The sequence below is a fragment of the Scomber japonicus genome, chromosome 24, assembly GCF_027409825.1.
Source record: "Scomber japonicus isolate fScoJap1 chromosome 24, fScoJap1.pri, whole genome shotgun sequence".
NCBI lineage: Eukaryota > Metazoa > Chordata > Actinopteri > Scombriformes > Scombridae > Scomber > Scomber japonicus.
Window position 1 is genome coordinate 13491886 of NC_070601.1, and position 20790 is coordinate 13512675.

General features: G+C 39.9%; 4 protein-coding genes across 4 annotated transcripts; 2 read left to right on the forward strand and 2 right to left on the reverse strand.

Annotated features, from left to right (window-relative positions):
• Positions 1 to 425: 425 nt before the first annotated feature.
• Positions 426 to 7912, reverse strand: trim25l (tripartite motif containing 25, like). Its single transcript, XM_053314471.1, has 13 exons — positions 7283 to 7912; positions 6591 to 6686; positions 6204 to 6437; positions 5254 to 5413; positions 5104 to 5136; positions 4680 to 4730; positions 4536 to 4583; positions 3562 to 3768; positions 3281 to 3403; positions 2702 to 2737; positions 2534 to 2602; positions 2301 to 2366; positions 426 to 1000 (listed from the first exon to the last, which is right to left on the reverse strand). Exons 1-13 carry the CDS (start codon positions 7910 to 7912, stop codon positions 426 to 428), a joined length of 2328 nt encoding a protein of 775 aa, XP_053170446.1.
• Positions 7913 to 9285: 1373 nt separating this feature from the next.
• LOC128354206 (uncharacterized) lies at positions 9286 to 11931 on the forward strand. Its single transcript, XM_053314472.1, has 5 exons — positions 9286 to 9294; positions 9544 to 9715; positions 10532 to 11050; positions 11233 to 11280; positions 11549 to 11931. The coding sequence occupies exons 1-5, from the start codon at positions 9286 to 9288 to the stop codon at positions 11767 to 11769; spliced, it is 969 nt and encodes a 322-aa protein (XP_053170447.1). The 3' UTR covers positions 11770 to 11931.
• A 1262-nt stretch (positions 11932 to 13193) lies between these two features.
• Positions 13194 to 14916, forward strand: nudt15 (nudix (nucleoside diphosphate linked moiety X)-type motif 15). Its single transcript, XM_053314317.1, has 3 exons — positions 13194 to 13419; positions 14273 to 14469; positions 14578 to 14916. The coding sequence occupies exons 1-3, from the start codon at positions 13271 to 13273 to the stop codon at positions 14748 to 14750; spliced, it is 519 nt and encodes a 172-aa protein (XP_053170292.1). The 5' UTR covers positions 13194 to 13270; the 3' UTR covers positions 14751 to 14916.
• A 259-nt stretch (positions 14917 to 15175) lies between these two features.
• cpo (carboxypeptidase O) lies at positions 15176 to 20398 on the reverse strand. Its single transcript, XM_053314473.1, has 9 exons — positions 20343 to 20398; positions 18956 to 18995; positions 18743 to 18844; positions 18545 to 18649; positions 18250 to 18366; positions 17779 to 17872; positions 17011 to 17216; positions 15595 to 15679; positions 15176 to 15450 (listed from the first exon to the last, which is right to left on the reverse strand). The coding sequence occupies exons 1-9, from the start codon at positions 20396 to 20398 to the stop codon at positions 15176 to 15178; spliced, it is 1080 nt and encodes a 359-aa protein (XP_053170448.1).
• Between the last annotated feature and the right edge of the window lie 392 nt (positions 20399 to 20790).

Genomic DNA, 20790 nt, shown 5'->3' on the forward strand with positions numbered 1-20790 from the left:
GACTTTAATCAGTGGCAAATGCCCAAATGATACAAAAGTAGCCCAACTTATAACAACCCGCTCAAAACTAATTTTACCCGCCCAGTTAAATAAAAAGTAGCCCATTTCCATAGAAAGCTGCCCAATCTGGCAACATGTGGTGGATCAACAGACTGATATTGCCAAACCTAGACTACACAGCTAGTGTCGCTGTAAACAATGCAGTGTTTGCTTTTTGTGTGTAACAGAAATTACTTTCACTAAGTGCATTTAAAACATGAAAAAGGAGATTATGGGCAACCACCTTTTCAGTCATTATGACCTTACATTTTGGGTTAGGGTTAGTTTAATCAACATAAACACATTCAAACTGCTGCGTTAAACTCTGACGTCTGATGTCTTGACTGCAGTATTATCTACCAATCACTGCCCTCCAGCCTGCATCCTCACATGGGACAGATCTTGATGCTGTCAGAGCTGGAGCTGAACTGGCCAAGGGCAAAGTCCAGACCCACCCCAACTCCACTTCCCACCCCGAAGGCAGCGTAAAGCGGCTGGGTGAAGTTAGCACGGAAGGTGTGAAGGTGTGTCAGGCTTTCTGCCACGCTGTAGAATGCCAGCGTCCCCGTGGACAGGTCCAGGTAGATGCCCAGACGGGGGGAGTAGGTGACCGGTATGTCCTTCTTCTCATTGTCATGCATGGCTGAGCAGCAGGTGTCTGACAGCTCCAGGGTCCAGGACTGGGCATTGTAGCCCAGCCCTGCCCTTGCGTCTGAGCCCTTCCTGTTCAATGCACCGTAGGCTACACCCATAGAGGATCCTCTGCCTCGCCACTCCACTTCCCAGTAACAGCGTTGGGCGTACAGCGGGCTCTGGCACATCACCTGGGTCCAGCCGTCAAAACGCTGTGAAGAGTCAGGGTAGGGCTGCGCCGCCCCCTGCAGGGTGGCCTTAGTGTTGTTGTCTGAAAGAGTCAGGCGTCTGTGGGCTGTGTTAGGGTCAAGGGTCAAGGTCACAGAGTCTGGGAAAAGATGGTTTAATGAATCATTATTCACAAATTCTTGAAAATAATAACATTCACTGATCATTAAAGTTTGTTCTTTACAGAGCCCCTCTGGTGACATTTTAAAGAAAAGAAAATAACGCAGGAGATACTAATACGTGGCCACGCATTAGTGGTAAACTGCATGGCTGCATGCGAGTGTAATGTAGTTACCTGAGGGATCCAGCAGAGGACGCGTATTGCTTTGAGCAACATTAAAGGACACCCTCATTCATTCATTAGCCTGACCGATTCAATTAAGTTTGTCTTATTTCGTCCCTCATAACAATGGTTAATATTTACGAGTGCGTTGGGTGAATGTAAATGTATATGTGCTCAGGGACCTATTTGTTATGGTATCACTCCAGCTGGTGAATGATGAAATCTATGACATCCCCTAGATCAGCATATTCCTTGCGTTTAAACTGAGCAGCCGAATTAAGTGTCTCTTGCTAAGAACTACCTATGTCTAACCGCAAGTGACTTGAGTATGTCATTGTAATTCATTCCCGTATTAAAATTAAATTAAATCAATTCAAAGTTGTCCATGTTTACGGAGCCTCAGCAACAATCAACAGTATCTTCATGGAAATGACAACAATAATTAACTCGTGGCCACACATTTGTATCTCATGGCCACGCATTAGTATCCTGCGTTATTTTATTTTTTTCAAATGTCACCAGAAGGGCTCCGTAGTTCTTGGAAATACTAGTTTAAAAAAAAAATCCCAACTCAAGGTTTACTTTTTTTTCAGAGCTTTTTTTTAACTGTATCACAGTCTTTGTCAGCAGATGGAGATTGCTCACTTTAGCTCAGCAGCTCTTACAGATTTTGTTTTCTTGTCTGCATTGATGAAGACCATGTGATACCATTGAAAGCCCCAAAAAAGAAATGCACCTTGAGTCAGGATTATTTTGTCAAACTATTTGACTCCAAGACTGAACCTTTATGCTTTACTTTTGGGAAGTTATAATAAAACAAGAATTAAAAGCTCTATAGATGAAACAATAACAGTTACTCGCATGCTCAAGAGCCATCTCCATGATAACTGAACAACTCCATCTACTCTAAAAAGTGCTCATTAAGTTGGAAGTATTTTGTTGAAGAATATTCACCTCTGTGTGGAAGTGATTTATGTTTATATTTTCTTTGGTATAAACATGGGCTGTCCAAAATCACTCCCTTCTTACTATATAGTGTATTACATTTACCCTCCGTCGCCACCAGAAAAATAAGACAAACTCAAGAGTCTCTAGGACAGAGGACATTGAGACTCACATTGTAGGAACTCCTCTCTGGTCCTTGGCTCTGGGGCCTGAATGCTGTCAATGTTAATTTCTCTCACTGGGGAAAAAAAAACCCAAAGTCAGTCAGTTCCTGCATTGTTTGCAAATATTAAAAGTATGAGATTTTCTAGTATTTCTTTGCATTTTTCATTCATGTTTCTTATCTCAATATTATCACTGCTTATGAAAAGTTGAGGATTAAACCATGGAGATAAAGGCACTTACATGCAGGGAAAGCAGGAGCATGATTCATGGAGTTAGGGGTGGGTGAATCCAAGAACAGGCTAGGGTTAACTGTCCAAGGAGAAAACAGTGTTCAGAGACAAGTCATGTGCAAGACACCTAGAACTAAGTTACTGAATGTCCACATATAACAAAAAACTGCCATTTTACCTTCTGTTGGTGTTTCAGACAGAGCAGCCATCCCCCCTGTTGACCACAAACAGTAACACAGTTAGACACTTTGACATCCAGAGAACTAAGTGGAGCTACGACAGATTTAATTGTATGATATTTTTTTGTGTTCATTATTATTTCTTCATCTAAAAACATAGCATGACCCTAATTTGAGATGAATTAGAGCAGTTTGAAATGCTTTGACAGTATGATGACGCCTACACAAGGCAGGTTCAGGTTGGCAAAGTGTGAGATGAGATACTGCATGAATTAATTCATTTCTGACAGGTTTTTTGGGGGGAGGATGAAAGGCAAGATAGGAAGCAGATTATTATGAAGCTCTATAAAAAATAAGCCTGGCTGAGACAGTAAAGTGAATATTCTTCATAAGCAGCTTTGTATCAGTATTACTTTTACTATTTTCTGCATTAAACGTCTACTCAGCCAGTCACAGCGAAAAGAGGCTAAATGATTTCCTGCAGCAAATAGCTATTAACAACAGCATATCCTAATATATACCAAAAAGCATCCAGATCTCATATGTAGATTAAATGTATTCCTAAATATTGTCATTACATAGGTTTACTCCTGCAGATGGTGTGTTGTTGGCTGGGGTAGCTTGGCTGATGGGGGTAGCTGGGGTGGTGCCACGGCGATGGGAGCGGAAGAGACTGCTGATCGATGCCATCCGACTGAAACCTGGCCAAACCAGGACAGACAAAGGAGACAGTTAGAAAACAAAAAAGTGTGACTCTCACAAGGGCATATTGTTCATCAAAGCTTTACTGTTTTGCCAGTTCATGGTGGCAAATGTGAAGAATTGTCAGGATTTTTTTGTACAAGTGTAAGTTTTATACCTCCAGTTGATGCTGGTGCTGGGGCAGGAGTAGGAGCTGGTGCTGGTGCAGGAGTAGGAACTGGCACTGGGGCAGGGGTAGGATTCGGGGGTGTGGCATGGGCAGCCTGGCTCTGACTGGACCTGCTCCAGAGAGACTGGGACTCTCTGCGGCTGAGAGTGGGGCTGGGGCTTGGTCTGGGGCTTGGTCTGGAGTTGGCCTCTCTCACTGTTTGAAGGACAGGAGAGATGTAAGACCAAGGTTAGAGTTACAATCAATGTCTGACTATAACAGTAAACAAGTGACTACACTTCCAAAAAATGTCAGTGATATCATCAGTTTCTTATTACATTAGTTCCTGCTTCAAAATAATGTTTAATACTTCCTTGATACAAAAAACTACAAAGATTGAACCTGGTTTATATTTTATATAATGGAGTAAAAGGCAGATTTGCAGCATTAAATTGATTTTTATCATTTTTTATGATTATCATTTTTTAACCTGAAGTGAGCAACAACAAACAAACCCTGATCAGAGGATTTAAGGCACCTGCCAGTAAGGGACATAGAGTATTTGAGATCAGATGAAATACAAGTTTGAATCATCCATATCAGGTTGAGACACAAAAACCATACTGACAATATTCATCAGCTGGAAAAACCAAACACGCCACATGGTGGTCAAGCAAAAACAGTGCCTGGTCATGATCTAAGTGTGGTGTCATATGAAAGGATGAAGGAGCAGTTACATGATTATCAGGAAGTCTTGGCTTTTAAATCAAAACAAGTGCAACCTCCTGCCAGTAAAATCAAAACGACTCTACCTGTCTCTCTTTCCTCTCTTCTTTGTCTGTCCCGAGGTCTGGGTGAGCTTGTATTCCCTCTGTCTGCAACAAGGAAGAAGCACTTTTAAACATGCATATATGTATTGTTGTGACACACACTGCAGGTTTTTTCAGTTTTTCCCCTTAATTCAATAGCACACACAGCCTTACCTCGTGGTGTGTCTCTGCTCCTCACATCATAACTTTTATAGCCTAAACCTGAAAAGAAAAATGTGATCACCATGTTTAACAAGGACTGTGTATTTATTGAATCACTTTTGATGTTGTTTTATACATTATGATAAATGTTAGTACCCAGTCCTCGTCTGTCAGTGCTCCGTGTTCCAACGGAGGCAGTGGGTGCTGCTGTGAGAAATAATGCATATATTACACATATTTATATAAAAGGTGTAGTGGTGGTGGACATAAAAATACTGGACATACCTGGTGAAGGGCTGTTTGTGTTGCGAGAACCAAAACCAGAAAACACTAAAGACAGAGAGAAACCAGTAATTAGTTTTTCTGTGTAATGATTTTTATGATCACGGGGAATGTAAAAACCTATGATATATTCAGATTTAATAGTACAAAACTTACATTTAAAAATGCCGCCCCTCTGTTCTGTGCTCCCTTTGGCTAGATGAGATAAAGAAAAGACACTGTTAAGCAACAAGACTAAACACCACTACAGCTTTCCTAACTGTATCCTCATGTTAAAAAGAAAAAATAATGAACTTACTGTCACCCAGAGTAAACAGAGTTGTGTCATTGACTGCAAAAACACAAAGAATAAGATAAAAAAGTTAAGACATGACAGGAAGGAAAGACAAAATATGCTATACCTGGACAAAAACATGGCAAAGACAAGAAAAGAATATCTGTGTCAGACCTTGTTTGGTGATCTTGCCCAGTTCCTGGTTGCACAGTTCCTCCACTTGCTCCCTGAGGTCCAGGATGGTGTCCCGAACAGGCTCAAAGGAAGCTTCTGGATTGACATTCACAGGGGGCAGGTCCCCTGACTCCAGGGGACTGCACATGGACTCGTATGTCTGAAGGAAAATATGACCTTTTTAATGAAATGCATGGCCTGTAGAGTAACTTTAAAAGATCATTTTCTATTTTTTAATCAACAAGATCCACAAGTAGAAACAATTCATGAGTGTTTATCCAAAGTCTGATATATTTTATTCCTCTGTGCCACTGCACTGGGAGACATGTTTCTCTATCACCATGAACATGGGCACTGTAGTTAATCCCATATACATCAGCCTGCTGCTATAAATACTCACAAGCCCACCAAATGTGTATTCATCCACTGCTAAAATAGTCCCCAACAAAAACATACATTTAATATGCTTTAGAGACTAAAACTGCAGTGCCCAAGATCTTTATTCATTTCTTTAGCTGTTTTATAAAATAAAACAATATTCTTGTGACCCATTTTTAAAGATTTACATGTTTAGCATCAACCAGTGGGTTTGAGGCTGGGTGCTACAGATAAAGTAGGGAAGTGGTGTAATTATTGTAATTATGCAATGTTTGTTTTGGTCCTTTTATAGAGTTTCTTACAAAAACCTCTAATGCTTCGTATTATTTCATGATATACTGAAAAGGAATGCCTTGCGCAAAGTAGAACTGATGTTTAAAGAATTACTGAATCCATGTTACCATGAGTCAGAAAACAAAATCCTAAATCAGATTCAGCAATCATCTCCAAAAAAATCTGTGTACAGATCTAATCAGGTTTCATTGTAACTTGAAAAGAAAATCACAACATAAATAGTTACCAGGCAATTTCTGAGAATAACAATCACACACACTCCATCCCTCCATCTCTACCTGCAGATAGTGGATGTGGTCTTCACAGCGGACCAGGTCCTTCATCTCAGTGTCCCTCCTCTTCAGCTCCTTGATCTCAGCCTCCAGGCTGTCGACCACTTCTTGGGCCTGGCCCATCTTCTCCAGGCCAACCTCATCCATCACCTCCTCCAGCAGTTCCTGCAGACGCTCCACCGAGCGCTGCAGCTCAGCCAGCACCTTCTCCGTATCATCATGTACCCTGCTTGCAGAGCGCTGGATGGGCCATGGATGAGTAAAGTTATTATTACAAGGTTCATGGGAAAAGTGGTCTTCATTCTAAGGACTAATCCTAAGCTTACACTCCCAAAACTACTAAAAAATTAACCCATCTCAGAGCTCATGAAAGATACAACTCTGATGACCAACCTTCATCATCTCCATCATCTTCTTCATGTCTTTCAGCTCCTGCTCTCTCCTTTTCAGTCTCTGCTGGTTCTCTGTCTGAATCTCTGACAGCAGTTTCTACAGAAACATACATTAGGACATGATATCAAGAACAATTTACATCAATCATGCACACATAGTCAGACACAGGAGGAAACAGCTGTATGACTGACACACAAAGCAAAATAAGAAGGAGGAGCCTTATGAGCGTCACAAATGGACAGGAATGTAGTTAGGAATGTTCTCAGCCGGGATGAAGCCACACAAAAGGACAAAAAGACGACACCTTAAACAGAAACCCATCGCAGGGAACAATGGATGGTTAACAGAAGGAGTACTGAGCTGTACATATGTAGTATTGATTGTCCCCTGTTATAGAAACAGCTGCCCACTTTCCATTAAAGGTGGAAATACTGTTGTCCAATATCACAATCTTTCATGCTTGTTTAAGTTGGCAGAATTTCAGCTAAATATACATACTGTACATACAGCAGTATGTTCTATGTTGTCTAGTCACAGCTATTCAACATGTATGTAAAATTCACTTATTTCACAGGTATTGTGTGGTACATGTCTAAATTTACCTTCACATCTGAACCACTGCTAGAGCTTAACATCTATCAAAAATGAGATGAGACCTTCATGTAGTGCCTGCAACATCCATCCTCGCTTACCTGTTTATCCAAGCGCTCTGCCTTGGTGGACACACTCTCATGGCCTTTGTGTTGGTTGCTTGTGCACAGCCAGCAGATATACATCTTACACTGGCGGCAGAAGAACTCCTGCAGGTACTTGTGCTGGGTACAGATCTTCTCAGACAGATTGCTTGTGGGGGCAATCAGCTCGTGTTTTTTCATGGCCTTTTGGGTCTGGTGGGGCTTCAGGTGAGATTCGCAGTATGAGCTCATACACACCAGACAGCTCTTGACTGCTGCCTTCTGTTTTCCTTTGCACATGTCGCATGGCACAGCTGCTGAGGACAACTTCCATTTAGATCCAGATGAAGAAGAGGAAACCCCACGGGCACTTCGCATAGATTCTCTTACATCAGACATGCGGGCACCTTTGCGTAGCTGCTCCACAGCTTCAGCCAGCATGGTGTTCCTGGACAGGGTGGGCTTGGGGCAGAAGGTCTGACGGCATTGGGGGCAGCTGTAGATCCCCTTGGGGTCATCCTTGCTCCAGTAATCCTTGATGCAGGCCATGCAGTAGCTGTGCCCACAGGGGATGGTGACTGGATCATTTGGGAGATCCAGGCACACCGGGCAGTTAAACTGCTCCTCTGTCCATAGCTTCCCACTCATGTTGACTCTGTCACAGCAGGAGGAAGACACAGGTGGGAAGATGGGAGAAGACAGCAATAGTTAGCAAGACTGATGTTCAGAGATTTTTAGTAATGTAAAGCAGAAAGGTAGAATAGATCCAGAGATGTGAGGAGGTAGGTGTTGACTCACAGGAAGAAAAATGCTTTCTAATTCAAAGGTGTTCATTAGCAGGGAGAGGTGAGCTGGGAGGGGCCAGAGTCACCAGGCAGGTCTAGCGGGGAAAACGGGTGTTGTTGGAAAACTGCTAAGTCCCAGAATAGAAATGTGTGAATGACTGACCATTATCATTTGCCGAAAATGCTGCAGGAAGTATTCAGATTGTTTACAGAAATATAGCCAACACACCATTATCATAATGTAAAAATACTAACAATAACAGTAAAATCTATCTAAAGTATCTGAAAGTGAAAGTAAAGTAAAATGGAGAGGCAAAATCAGTGTTTTACTGCAGAACTGGCACTTATTATTGACCCTTTTACTTTTGCTGATTTTTAAATGGATTTTTAATTGACTAGTATTTTTTCATTGTGGTATTTGCATCTTTACCTAAATAAAGGATCTAAGGTGTCATGGGATAATTCATTAATTAAATTCTGTAATGTAACGTCTGTAATGTGATAAGGGGCCACATATACACAGTACACTCTTTTTTAATTAGTATATTGTATGATTAGCTTATGATTTTTAAATGTAAAATCACCTGAAAGGTAATTGGTAACAGATACAATGAAATTACTCAAATTTAGTACCTCAAAATGAAGTTTTATTTATAACTAAGTTCGGGGAACAAAGACGACACCCCATACACACCTATTTTCGCAAAAAGACTAGACCACTTAGGCGCATTCACTTCTGAGTTTTTCTCATTACTCCTCCCTCCCACTATCCCTCGAACCTTAACCCCATCCCTTCTTTCCTTCACCCAGACCTTTAATCCACCCATCATACACTATGCCAGCTCTCCACCTCCAGCTCTTTCAATATCCATTCAATCATTTCAAATCCACAATTTGGTCTTTGTAAGTGAAATTGTACTGAGACACTTGGGTAAACGTAATTACACCACTGCACCAAACCATGAACATGCAAGATGCTGCACAGCTAATGGGACAATACAGTCATATTTGACCCATTAATATAAGATTTAGGCAAACACAAGAAAATGCAGCAATAAACTCAATTGCAACAGTGTCAATAGGGGGATGAAGTGCCTAATTAAAACTGTGTCCTGTCACTAAAACTTGTAGTTTAGTCCACCTAGCCAGCAGAGGGCAGTGTCTGAGCACAACATATAGACACACAAAGGCTGAGTTACTTTTGTTCATGGATGTATTACGCTGTTGTTAACCTAAATGTCGCAGGTAACGTAACTGCTTTCATATCAAACCATGTTTAAACGTACTAGCCTTCTACTAAAACTAGCCCCTGAGTAAAAATGCCCCCTGCCGTCTATTCGCCCTTCAGTAAAACATTTCCTTTATACGTATCAGAGTAACTTCTACAGTGTCGTGGAGTGTATTGAGTCGTTTACAGACAGTCCTATGAGGGTTTTGACCTGTTTGATTAAATTTGCTTTCAATCTTGTTGTCAATCTTGTTGTTTTTCTATAGTACCACATCAGCATACAGGAGGGGAGCCAGCAGCCGCCGGTGCAGAAATGTTCGCAGTGCTGCGTGTCTTATCACTGCCCGCTCTGCAGCCCGCACATCTACAAGCCCGCACACAGATACAAAGTCTACAGACATCTGCAGTGTCACCTCTCAAGAGCCATTCATTTTAGAGGTATCTCACTCTGGCTTTAGAGGCGATTCATGCCAGATTTTTCTCGTATGGACACTGTGCACCAAACTCCATTGAAAAAGTTCCAAGTTTATTGTCTCTCCCCTCATTATATTAAATGTACTGTAAATTCTCACCGCTTGAGGTGTGATAGAAATGAATAGGAAGGACTTTACAAATCGGCATGCATAAAATAAAAGAAGCAGCCTTACTTACTAAAAAATAAGTTACTTTTCAGATCTGATTCAGTGTTATTCTCGCACATAAAGCCAGTGTGGGAGACCGCAGAAGTCAATGTGAACCACTTTTAAAAGTTAGAAATAAATTCCAATTAAGAAATATTTAGCTGTTACATTTATGCCGAATGCACCAGAATATAAGAGGCATTCTTAAAAGGTCATGACTTGTGTTGATACCAGCTATTTATAACAGGCGATAAGTGAGAACACATTAAAAGTTAATATATTCAATGGAGTTTGGAGCGTGTCTGCTGGGAGCTCATTTCCTCTGCTTGCAGTTTTTTAAAGAACATTCTTAGTAAAATACATGGCAGTGAAGCTATAAAATATCAGACCTTAATATCATACTGAAAAGACAACCTCATGTAATTATCGTCTAATTACAATCATCTACTAATGTCTCAATAATGACTGAAAACTCTTGATGATCACCTCAGTATTGATGCTGAAGTAACTTAACACTCTCCCCATAACTAATCATCAGTATCATTTGACTGTAACCCACTGTTGACATTAAGCTATTGACATATTGTATTGTTGACATAAAGCTATTAACCCTGTTTCATTTTCCCACCCACAGGCTACAGCATCTACAAGTGCAACCTGGGCTGCCGGCCACAAGCTCACTTCCATTGTTTCTGTGAAAAACTCTTTTTGAATCGTAATCAGTTCACTCATCATCTGAATACAAAACATCAGTCCCTTCCTACATTGGATCATTCTGTCTGTCCTGGGGTTAAAGATGATGACAGCAATGATGATGATGCAGAACAGACTTTACCTCTGTCTCCATCACCAGGAGAGCCACTAAATGCTAATCCAAGTCCACTGAGGTCCTCTGGGGCAGACTATTCAACGACATGGTGCTCAAACACTGTTTCAAACATAGTGAATGAGGGACCAACTTTAAATGATGAACCAGCCTCTGAACCCTCAGATGATGAAGCAATAAAGCCATGTCAAGAAGAAACTGTGGAAAAGAAACTTGCAACGTGCCCACAATGCAATGTGGAAATGAACAAAAGCTGCGTTAACATGCACATAAAAATGAAACACTCCAGCAGGACTGCAGATGTTACTGCAAGTTCACCCCTTAGAGGTACATTTAAAATATTTTTATTTCTCTGATACATAATAAAATGTGTCGAGGTTGCATATATGGCTGACAATATGAATATTAAGTGACTTTTATGTTCCTATAATTCTTGTTTTGTTGTACATTGTTATCTAGAACTTAAATAATAATGCAAATTATTTACTTTTTTCACAATCTAACAACAGAATCAACGCCTGCTGTCGGAGGATCGGAGCTTCATCTCAGTCCCACTCGTAAGCAAATTCAAACTTGGTAGAAAAATGATTTAAGACTGATTTTTGATTGCTTGGAAAGTTTAGTCAAGACTTTTTATTATTTACAACAGGTTAGGATGATGAGGGATTTTTCATTCATTACCAGTGACAAACTACAGAAAACTTGATTTGTTATGTATTGCCATGCAATGTATTTTTGGAATATGTTACCTGCCAGAGGAGTCACACAAAAACTTCCCAGCTGGATTAAACATGTGCTTGACAGTCTGTTTTCATTGTTTCACAGCTGTGGAGCTGGAGATCCTGACCCAGCTCAGAGTCCTCCATCAGCAGCAGAGCCAAATCCTACAGCTGCTGCAGAAGCTCACCAACACAAACGGCACTCCTGACTCCTCTGCAGCTGATCTGAGGGCCATGTTCCCCATCACAGAGGAGGAAGGACTCGCTGACTTGGAGCTGAAACTCAGTGAAAACCCAGACTTGAATAACAGGCTTGTAAGAAGATAATAAGAAGATAATTAGTGATATTTTGCCTTCATTTCAACAAAGTTGGTTAATAAAGGTGTGGAAGTTTCATGCAGCAACCCTGAATTGATTATGAATCATTAATGCATGTTCTCAGTCTTTCATAGAATGACAGTGAATCTGTGAAATTATGCCATTTTCTTACATGATCCTTCCTGACTGAAGTGTATAATCCACACGTTTGGAAATTACTACAGTTAAGAGCCATATTTAGTGAGTAAGCAGATTGTACCAGAATATTAATAAAGCATAATTGATATGCTTTGGTTTCAGGTGAACTTTTTCGGGGACACTGATGGACTCCCCATCGATCAAACAGCACAGAAGATACTGGATAGGATGCTGTCCAACACATTTGCAAACAGAATGGACTGGACAGGGAAAAACAACAGGGTGTCATTCGCGTCTTCATGTCTGAAGGAAATTGTCAATGGTAAGTGAGGAGTGCTTTGTCTCGTGGTAAAATTTGGAGTCAGAGTGTTAAGTTTTCCGCTTTTCTGCAGATGCTGTGAGGAGGAACAGCTTGTGTGCCAGAGCTGCGGACGAAGCGGTCGAGTCCGTTGTGAAGAAGTGGCTTCAGCAAGCAGAAGCGAGGGATGAAAGCCTAGAGTAAAGAAGAGAAGTGTTGAAATGTCTAAATATGAATTTCTTTGGTACAATAAAGATCTGAAATGACCTGAACTACTTGCCTCATTAAGATTGTGAGTTACAATGTTGCAGCATCATGGTTCAAGCTTATATTCAATGTTAAAAAATTATAACATGCAGTGATATCTAAAGGTCTGTGATCTGCTGTTTTTGCATATCTAAACTACTTTGTTGTTCTCACAAGCACTTTCCAATGACATTTTCATACTTATATATTCAATTATTTCTAACAAATTATGAAATAAATACAGATGCCAGTGGCAATGTTGACAGCTCACTCTTTCCAGTCAATATTACTCATAGTATTCCCTGTAGGATGAACAGTATGCACGAATTGTCACTAGGTGGCAGTGTTGCACCTCTGTTGTTGTGGTTACTACAAGTGGTGCTTTAATACTGTTATTTTGGTCGATTCTATTAAATGTGTTCCAATTATATATATTTTTTTTGTTTAGAAAAATACATGCAAAAACTTTTCTATACAACAGCGTAGCCAAATAATGTTTTACTATCAAGAAAGTTCAACTATTGCCCAGAAAATTCAAAATAACCGGATAAATTGAACACTTGTGGCAAAATAAAGCTGTTTATCAACTTCGTATAACTTAAACACCATAATATTGTTGCTACCTTATTTGACAGAATCAAACAACAAGTTAATAGACCTAAGGTAAGACAACAAGCATGGTCTGTTTATTTTAAAGCGAAGACGGAAGGACAGAGGTGTATCATCTTGTATCTCCTGGTTAGTCAGTGGAACGAGCTAGTAGCATGTGTTAGCCTGGTTTTAGCTCGTTTTTAGCTCGTTTTAAAGCAGTTTTTTCTGTTAGACAGGATGTCAATTACAGCTGTGAAGCGTCCAGGGGTTGGGGTCGGGGTGCTGGTCACAGACTCAACCCACCCAGGCTGTGTTCTCCTAGGGAAACGGAGAAGTGCAGTGGGCAAAGGGACGTACCAGCTCCCCGGTGGGCATCTGGAGTTTGGGTAGGAGAGTTAACTCCATTCACAAATCTGATACTGCCGTCTATCTCTCTATATATGAAATGCCATCATGTACACATTTGAATAAAATAAAATCTTTAAAGCTGAATTCACCTTAAAAGTTAACCAAGTACTAAGACATGTTTTATGTTATTGTGCTGTAATTGCCTATTAAATAAATGGGCCTATGTCTAATTTTATATGTTTTTCAAATGCAGTTTGGTGCATGGAAGTGAGGCTGTGAGATCATTCAATAAAGGTATACTTTGCAGGAGTTTCTTGAATAACAATGAATAAAAATCTCTCCCAATAATCATTTATGACCATGTGTGGAGGGTGTATTTATCTACAAAGACTCTGCTCTCTGCCTGTATTTTCTTATCAATTTACTGTGCTAAGGACATTTCTGGGCATCAACCTTTGGGCAGTGGGTGTGTCACCTGTGGTCAAGCTTTGCTCTCTGTCTCTGTGCCATGGATGTATAAAGAGCAGCAGGCCTGTGGGGCTGAGCTACACACAGGCTGAGCAGAAAGGCCACAGCAGACAGGGGGAAACCATAGGGTGAAAGAGAGGCTCTGCGGTCAAACTCTGGCAAAGTGGCATCGTACACAAACCGACAAATCCTGCACAGTACACCTTTAAGGATGGCCAATTATTTCAAAGTCGGAGCTACTTGAGGAGTGGAAGGGCATTAGTTTAAATAGCTACCCTATAGTTAAACTGCTTAAAGCACTGGATCAAATTTCCAACAGGGTAATAACATGCAGTACATATGATTTGCCCTCATATTTGAATTGGGCAAAGACTTGAATGACTTCCGGTAGATGTGACACACTGATTTCTGTGTCACTGACAGAGAGACGTGGGAGGAGTGCGCTCAAAGAGAGGTGCTGGAGGAAGCAGGGGTGCATTTGGTGAACGTCCACTTTGCGTCGGTAGTGAACTCAGTCAGACTGGAGGAGCAGTACCACTACGTCACCATCTTCATGCAAGGAGTGCTAGACAGGAAGCAGTCAGGAGAGCCAGAGAACATGGAACCAGAAAAAAATGAAGGTACGTGAAGATGTAATTCTGTTTTTCATGAGTTTAAAATGGGAAAAAGAAGAATTAACACCCACGTGAGCAGTTGGTAATAAAGGCTGTTGTTTTTTTCCCTGCCAGGCTGGATGTGGACGCAGTGGGACCAGTTTCCTCCTGAGGAGCAGCTTTTCCTGCCACTGGCTGGTCTGAGACAACAAGGCTTCCAGCCGTTCAAGAACTTAGAAACAAACGGAAACTGTTGCCCTAGGACACTTTCTTCCTCCTCAAAGGATACAACAGACATACCTCTTTAAAGTGTGCATCAGTGATTGGTTTATACTGTAATATACTGTATACTGTAATTTTTGCCAATCATATAAATTGTTACAAATACAGTACAGTTGACGGTTCTGCATTTTCTACGATAGGAATTCATGTCATTAGGATTTGAAGCAAAATGCAAATAAAATGTTCAAAAAACACAAGCACAAGAAAAATTGGGTGTATATAACGATTTTATTCCTTGATAGACATAAATATATATAAACATTACAGAACATCCAGAGACACTGTTCAACTGTGATATAGTTTGAACCAAAGGTGCATTGTTATTTATTCAACAGATGCTATTATCACATCGTTTATTTTTAAAAAAGTCCCCCAACTGAAGAAAAAAACCTTCAGAACTGATTAAAAGTGGTCAGTTTTTTCATGCATTTTATCCTCATCATCCTTGTCCTCACATCAGAGTGGCACTGGTAACACCTACTGCCAACAGCATGCTCCACAGGGTTGCGGAGGCAGTAGTCACGGCACCAGTAATACCATGAATGGCCTTGTCGTGGGTGTAGGTGATGATGTGCAAGGCTCCGCTGTAGGCCTCCTCACAGGTTGGCTGGATCTGGTCCTCTGGAAGCTTGAAGCCAAAGTCTCCTTTGTCTCTCAGCTCAAATGTGTAGGCGAAGGGGATTCCTTGCAACCTAGCCCAGTCTCTGGATGAACCAGAGTTGGGATCTGTAGGAAGAGTTCACAAATTTTCTTCATGTAGCATGAGTATAGTAACCACTTCATTTGAATTTGTGGATGAATCCTTTAAACTTCATATTACCAGTTTCTCTGCTCAAGTATTAGAGCAGTACACGGTAGGTGTTAACTTACACAATACATTTGGTGAAGTTCCTACAATATATTCCTTCCCGTGGACTTTCTTTATGGCCTCTGCTGCAGCCAAACCCACCTCCATCTAAGGAATCAGACACACAGTCATTGAACCAAAAATCTACGGTATATTAAATATTTGTCAGTCTTCTTGAGAGAAGCTTTATAGTGTTGTGTGTACAGATACTGTCTGTCTTTAACTGAAAATAATTTGATCTCAGTTGGATCCACCATGCTAGCAATATCATGTTTGGGAATTCTCGGTTAATCACATAGTAATCTGACAAAATGAGCAGTAAAATTAGGCTCAAGCTCTAACTGACACGTGAGAATGTGAACGCACACTTATGAGTTATGACACCGTCTATGATATGTTGCACAAACACTGTGGTGGGGGAGTGTGAAATGCTTTTGCACCTTGTCGGAACAGGGGAAATACGTCTGATGAAGATATATGGAGTGAACAAACACCTCAGCCCAGTCTTATTCACAGTATATTTCCAGAAATTATTGAATGTTTTATTGACTTCCTGCTTTTGCTAAAATAGTACCTTAGTCTATATGTACTGTACAGCATAGAGCTTAGGAACTTTTTTGATTCCTGATTATCCCTGTCTTGTCAAACTGAATGACAGCTTTACCAGTCTAATCAAGAAGACCCAACAGGATGTGTTTTCATCAATTTCAGAGGCTTAGTGTTTCTAAACTAATCCTGTTCCCAGTTCACCGTTTGAGATTCATAATTGAAAGCCTCTTTAGATCATCCATGAAAGTCTCATTGACTCTGCTTCATGCCAAGCCAAAGAACGATGGTGTTATTTGGCTTAGCTGAACAGGCCAGTTTCCCTCTACTAAAGTCCTGCTGGAGAAACGAATGGACACAATCCTGCTTTGCATAATTTTCTCTGGAAGACAGCTTTAGTGGGTTATTACCTGCATCACCCTCCTTCTTAATAGCAACCAGCCTCTCATTTTCCACTATCAACAATTCACAGCCTTCTCCAATCCTGCCTATTCTGCTCAGTCTTGGCAGATGAGAATTTTGGAAGCCAGGTTAATGATATGTAGTATTTCGTATGCACTGTGTGAGGTCCTAATGCATTTTGCCCTGTACCATGCAATCCAACTGCGTATCCAATTCCTCAAAATAAATTAATTTTTGCATCTGCACTGAAGTCTTTTCCACCGATGAGCTAATTTACAATGTTTTTTTGTCATCTTCATGCGCACAGTTTCTATGGCAATATGCAATATGTAGAGGGATGCAATGATATTTTATTATCGAGCTATAAACATTCATAGAAATTCATTAAATTAAACCTGAATTGTCATGTTATATTATGTATACTATGTGTGCATGTTCATTCAGAGAAATGTTTATAACATATATCACAGTGTGTCTGTAGATTTAATTACCAGCTCATCGTTGTTGGGGGCGATTACGTTGGGGTGCCCATATGGCATCAGGAGGAGTTGGCCATAGGAGTGGATGGTGAGGAAACACAGGAAGTCCGAACTCTTAGGTCCAACAAAGTTAGTTACGGCCTTGGCTTCGGGCTCAGACTCAGGTTTGGTCCCACAGTAGATGTTTGAGCAGCAGTCGGTCAAATCTACTCCGATTGCTGTGAAAACAACCAAAGAAATTGAAAAATCTCAATCAGTGTAGTTTTTTTTCACTACTTCTTCCCATCACACAGCCTAGCAAGTTGACATTTTTCTTGTTAAAGCTGCAATTGGTAACTTTGAGGAGAGAGAGCACATAACACATAACACATATTGACATCACCTTATAAAATTGATGTGGTGAACTTATTAGCAACCAGTTGGCTATCTACACATCCAGCAGATACAAAGCAATATTAGCATTCATGTGGAGTCATGTTTCTGGCCAACATATTTTTTTTCATAGTTTGTTGCTGCCGGGGTCAGACATCCAGTGAAAGAACACCATAGGACATTAAAGATGAAGATTAATGTGTTGCACTGTGGGAATTGTAGGATCCAGCATGTTCTAAAACCATATTAAAGGATTTAAATTTTAAATGTTGTTATCTTTTACCCCTTCAGAACTAATTGTGTAATGTGTAAGCTTCAGGTAGCTCCACTGCTATCAAGTTATAGGCAGTGTTAATATTACAGCATACTATATGTAATAATATTTTCATGGAGAAGAACAACACTCACTTCCCCAGTTGGCGTAGAAGTTGCGGTTGAGATCAGTGCCGTTACATGCGCAGCCTTCTGGTCCTGGTGACCTGTTCTTCCTCCAGAGTCGAGTCTAAATGGGTCAAAATGGTCAGTCAGTTAAACCAGATAGTCCTTCCTTCCTTGATCCTTCTATCAATTTAGTAATAAATGAAATGAGCACTCAACATTTCTCTTTAGACATAAACATTTCCTTGGATTGATGTTTAATATTATTACTCCATTCATGTTATTTTGAAAATGAGCTGTTTTTCTACTCGGGGCATATTGAGCATTTGAAATCATTTCATTCACTGATTAAATTGTGGTTCATTTTAAAACTTTACTGCTGTTTCCCTTGCAGATTATCATCCTCTCATATCCTGCTCATACATGGATTGAAAGCCTGACGCATAGCTCAGAACCCCGGAGAGATAATTACAAAAATGCCCATCAAATGCGAGCACTCACTGTGTTGTCCTTCCACGAGTAGACGTAACCGTCCACGTTGAGCACAGGGGTGACGTAGAAGTCCACGTTCTTCATCATCTCTTCTATTTTTGCATTTGTTTTGTATGTTTTAAGGATCTGTTTTTAGGAAGCAAACAAAAACATCAGGGTCAGACTAACATATTGGTTTGCTGAGAGAGTTATTAAATATGCTGCAGTGAGATATTAACTGATGTCATCCACTTCAGACATGAGTTTTCTCTTACCACAGCCAAGAAAACCAGCTAAGTAATATCCTTTGTTACTTGTCTCTTACCTGACTGACAAAGTACTGACAGAAGGCTGGAGCAATCCACTCCCTGGCATGAATACCACAGTCCATCCAGATACCTTTCTTTGCGGCTCCAGTATTCAGGCCAATCTGGAAGACACAATTCATATAGCTTCTTATATGGCTACTGTGTAAAACAAAAACACGCAAAATGTCTAGTCTAAAATAAAAAATTCTGAATACCTTGAGCAACTTAATGTCCCTATTCTCATAGGTCTTTCCGTAGTTCACTATGGTTACAACACCAGGATTATCCTTTTCAGTCTGAGTCATCCAGCTAGTTATCTGTAAGGCAGAGAATTGTTATACATCAGTGTGTGTGTGTGTGTGTGTGTGTGTTTGTGTGTAGTGATCTGTCAAAGTAATGTTGTGTGTGAGCAGTGATCGCCTTCTCACCTCCGCCATGGGGTGGTATTTGAAGTAGTCATACTCCACTCTGGTGCACACAGCAAAGGGACATAAGACACATGAGAAGCAGTATTTTTTATAAAATGTCCTACCTATACAATATTTTGTTGTATTTTATGCATACTAATACTCCTAATACATTAAAAATGATAATCGGAAGCTACCGTGAGAGAGGCTGTTTCTACTTCTACAAAAACCTCATATTTGCTGAATGTAGTCCGGTTAAAATCACGAAGACATTTATATTATATTAGACACATGCAGAAATGTATTGTACGATTGCATTTAAAATGACAAAATTGATGCAATCTATTACGGTTGCTGCAAAAAAGAAGCAGTGGAAAGTTACCTAGTACTACATACGTTAGGAGATACTCATTTTACCTGGTTATTCTCAATTTATACTAAATTAGACTTCTACTAGGGAATATCCTACTTTTTACTCCCCTATTTATCTGACACCCACAAGACAGCAGCAATGTTACAGTCAAAGAATCAGATAACACATAAATTAGCTACATTGAAATATACTCAAAGTTATGTAAGTCATCAAAACTATCTCCATTCTCACCGGTTTGTCAAAAGATCAGATAAGATATTCCTTTATTAGCTACACGATAGGGAAATTGCAATATTAAAGCAATTAAAGCAAAGTGGACAGTAAAAATAGAAGAGCGTCAATAAAAAGTAAGAAGTAAGAGTACATGCTGCTTACAACTCAAAGTTCAACATTATGGACAGTATTCCCTTTGTCGCAGAGAGTTAGATGAGGACATTGATAAGAGTCTCATGGGTTTCCATAAAATATGGATTTAAAGGTCCAGTCATTATGCTTACCCTAGCATAATGCTTACCCTAGCATAATGCTTACCCTAGCATAATGACTATCAGTGATTTACTGGAGTCACTGCTTTCGTACAAACCACGAATACATGTTAATTACTGAGTTTTAGAGGTAGCTAAATCAATATGTAGTCAATATTATGTATAAATAACAACAACAATAACAACAACAATAATAATAAATAATACTGATATGGGCCATTGTGCATTATTTTTACATTTGGTAGTTCAAATACATTTTGCAGTAGCTCTGTACTTTTACTAAACTATACATTCAAAGATATCATTTTATTATTGCTACTTTTATTTAAGTTTTGGATCTGAATGCTGCTGTTCAACCACTGAATACTGTATATGATGCTAAGCAATCCAAACATAGCTGATAACACATTATATTAAGTAGTTCAGTAAGTTACATCACATAAATACATTGCGAATATGATTGTGTAAGACTAACAGATTATGCTATTATATTGTATTAGTATTTGAGGCAAACTGTCACTAATTATAATCTTGAATGAATATAACTTACCCCTCTACCGTTGCTGAGAGCAGCACCACAAGGCTCAGTCCAACAAAGTTAAACATGGTCACTTTTTCAAAGTAAACTGTCAAATCTACTGACCTAGGGATGTGCAGGCATTTATAGAAAACACGCATCAGATAAAAATACACCTTTGACTCAAAAACATCACTGATTTGGTTTGTTAATGTGTAACTTGGGCTGATAAAGGATATCGAATGTCATATCCATGATGACCAATGGAAAGAATTGGTCATCATGGATATGAAATTTGATGACCGTAATGACTGGGTGTATGCATCAGGGTCAAATGATTTACAAGTTGGTTAAACCATATCCATAAAATTGAGGACATAAGTCACATTTAATAACACTGAAGTGCTGTGTAATCATCTGTTTTCACTGCTTTTGTCTGCCTTCTTCACTTTCTTAACAGTTTAATTTCCCCTCTAGATTA

Excerpts from the sequence above, each read along its gene's own strand:
- trim25l (XM_053314471.1), bottom strand. The coding sequence starts at position 7,912 with ATGAGTGGGAAGCTATGGACAGAGGAGCAGTTTAACTGCCCGGTGTGC. Across the intron at positions 4,731-5,103 it reads TCTGTTTACTCTGGGTGACA|CAGCACCCACTGCCTCCGTT; the intron begins GTAAGTTCATTA and ends TATTTCTCACAG. Across the intron at positions 2,738-3,280 it reads ATCTGCAGGAGTAAACCTAT|GGGGGATGGCTGCTCTGTCT; the intron begins GTAATGACAATA and ends TGTGGTCAACAG.
- LOC128354206 (XM_053314472.1), top strand. Across the intron at positions 9,716-10,531 it reads AAGAGCCATTCATTTTAGAG|GCTACAGCATCTACAAGTGC; the intron begins GTATCTCACTCT and ends TCCCACCCACAG. Across the intron at positions 11,281-11,548 it reads GCTTCATCTCAGTCCCACTC|CTGTGGAGCTGGAGATCCTG; the intron begins GTAAGCAAATTC and ends ATTGTTTCACAG.
- cpo (XM_053314473.1), bottom strand. The coding sequence starts at position 20,398 with ATGTTTAACTTTGTTGGACTGAGCCTTGTGGTGCTGCTCTCAGCAACG. Across the intron at positions 18,650-18,742 it reads GGGACATTAAGTTGCTCAAG|ATTGGCCTGAATACTGGAGC; the intron begins GTATTCAGAATT and ends TGTGTCTTCCAG. Across the intron at positions 15,451-15,594 it reads AACTTCACCAAATGTATTGT|ATCCCAACTCTGGTTCATCC; the intron begins GTAAGTTAACAC and ends CTCTTCCTACAG.
- nudt15 (XM_053314317.1), top strand. The coding sequence starts at position 13,271 with ATGTCAATTACAGCTGTGAAGCGTCCAGGGGTTGGGGTCGGGGTGCTG. Across the intron at positions 13,420-14,272 it reads GGTGGGCATCTGGAGTTTGG|AGAGACGTGGGAGGAGTGCG; the intron begins GTAGGAGAGTTA and ends TGTCACTGACAG. Across the intron at positions 14,470-14,577 it reads GGAACCAGAAAAAAATGAAG|GCTGGATGTGGACGCAGTGG; the intron begins GTACGTGAAGAT and ends TTTCCCTGCCAG.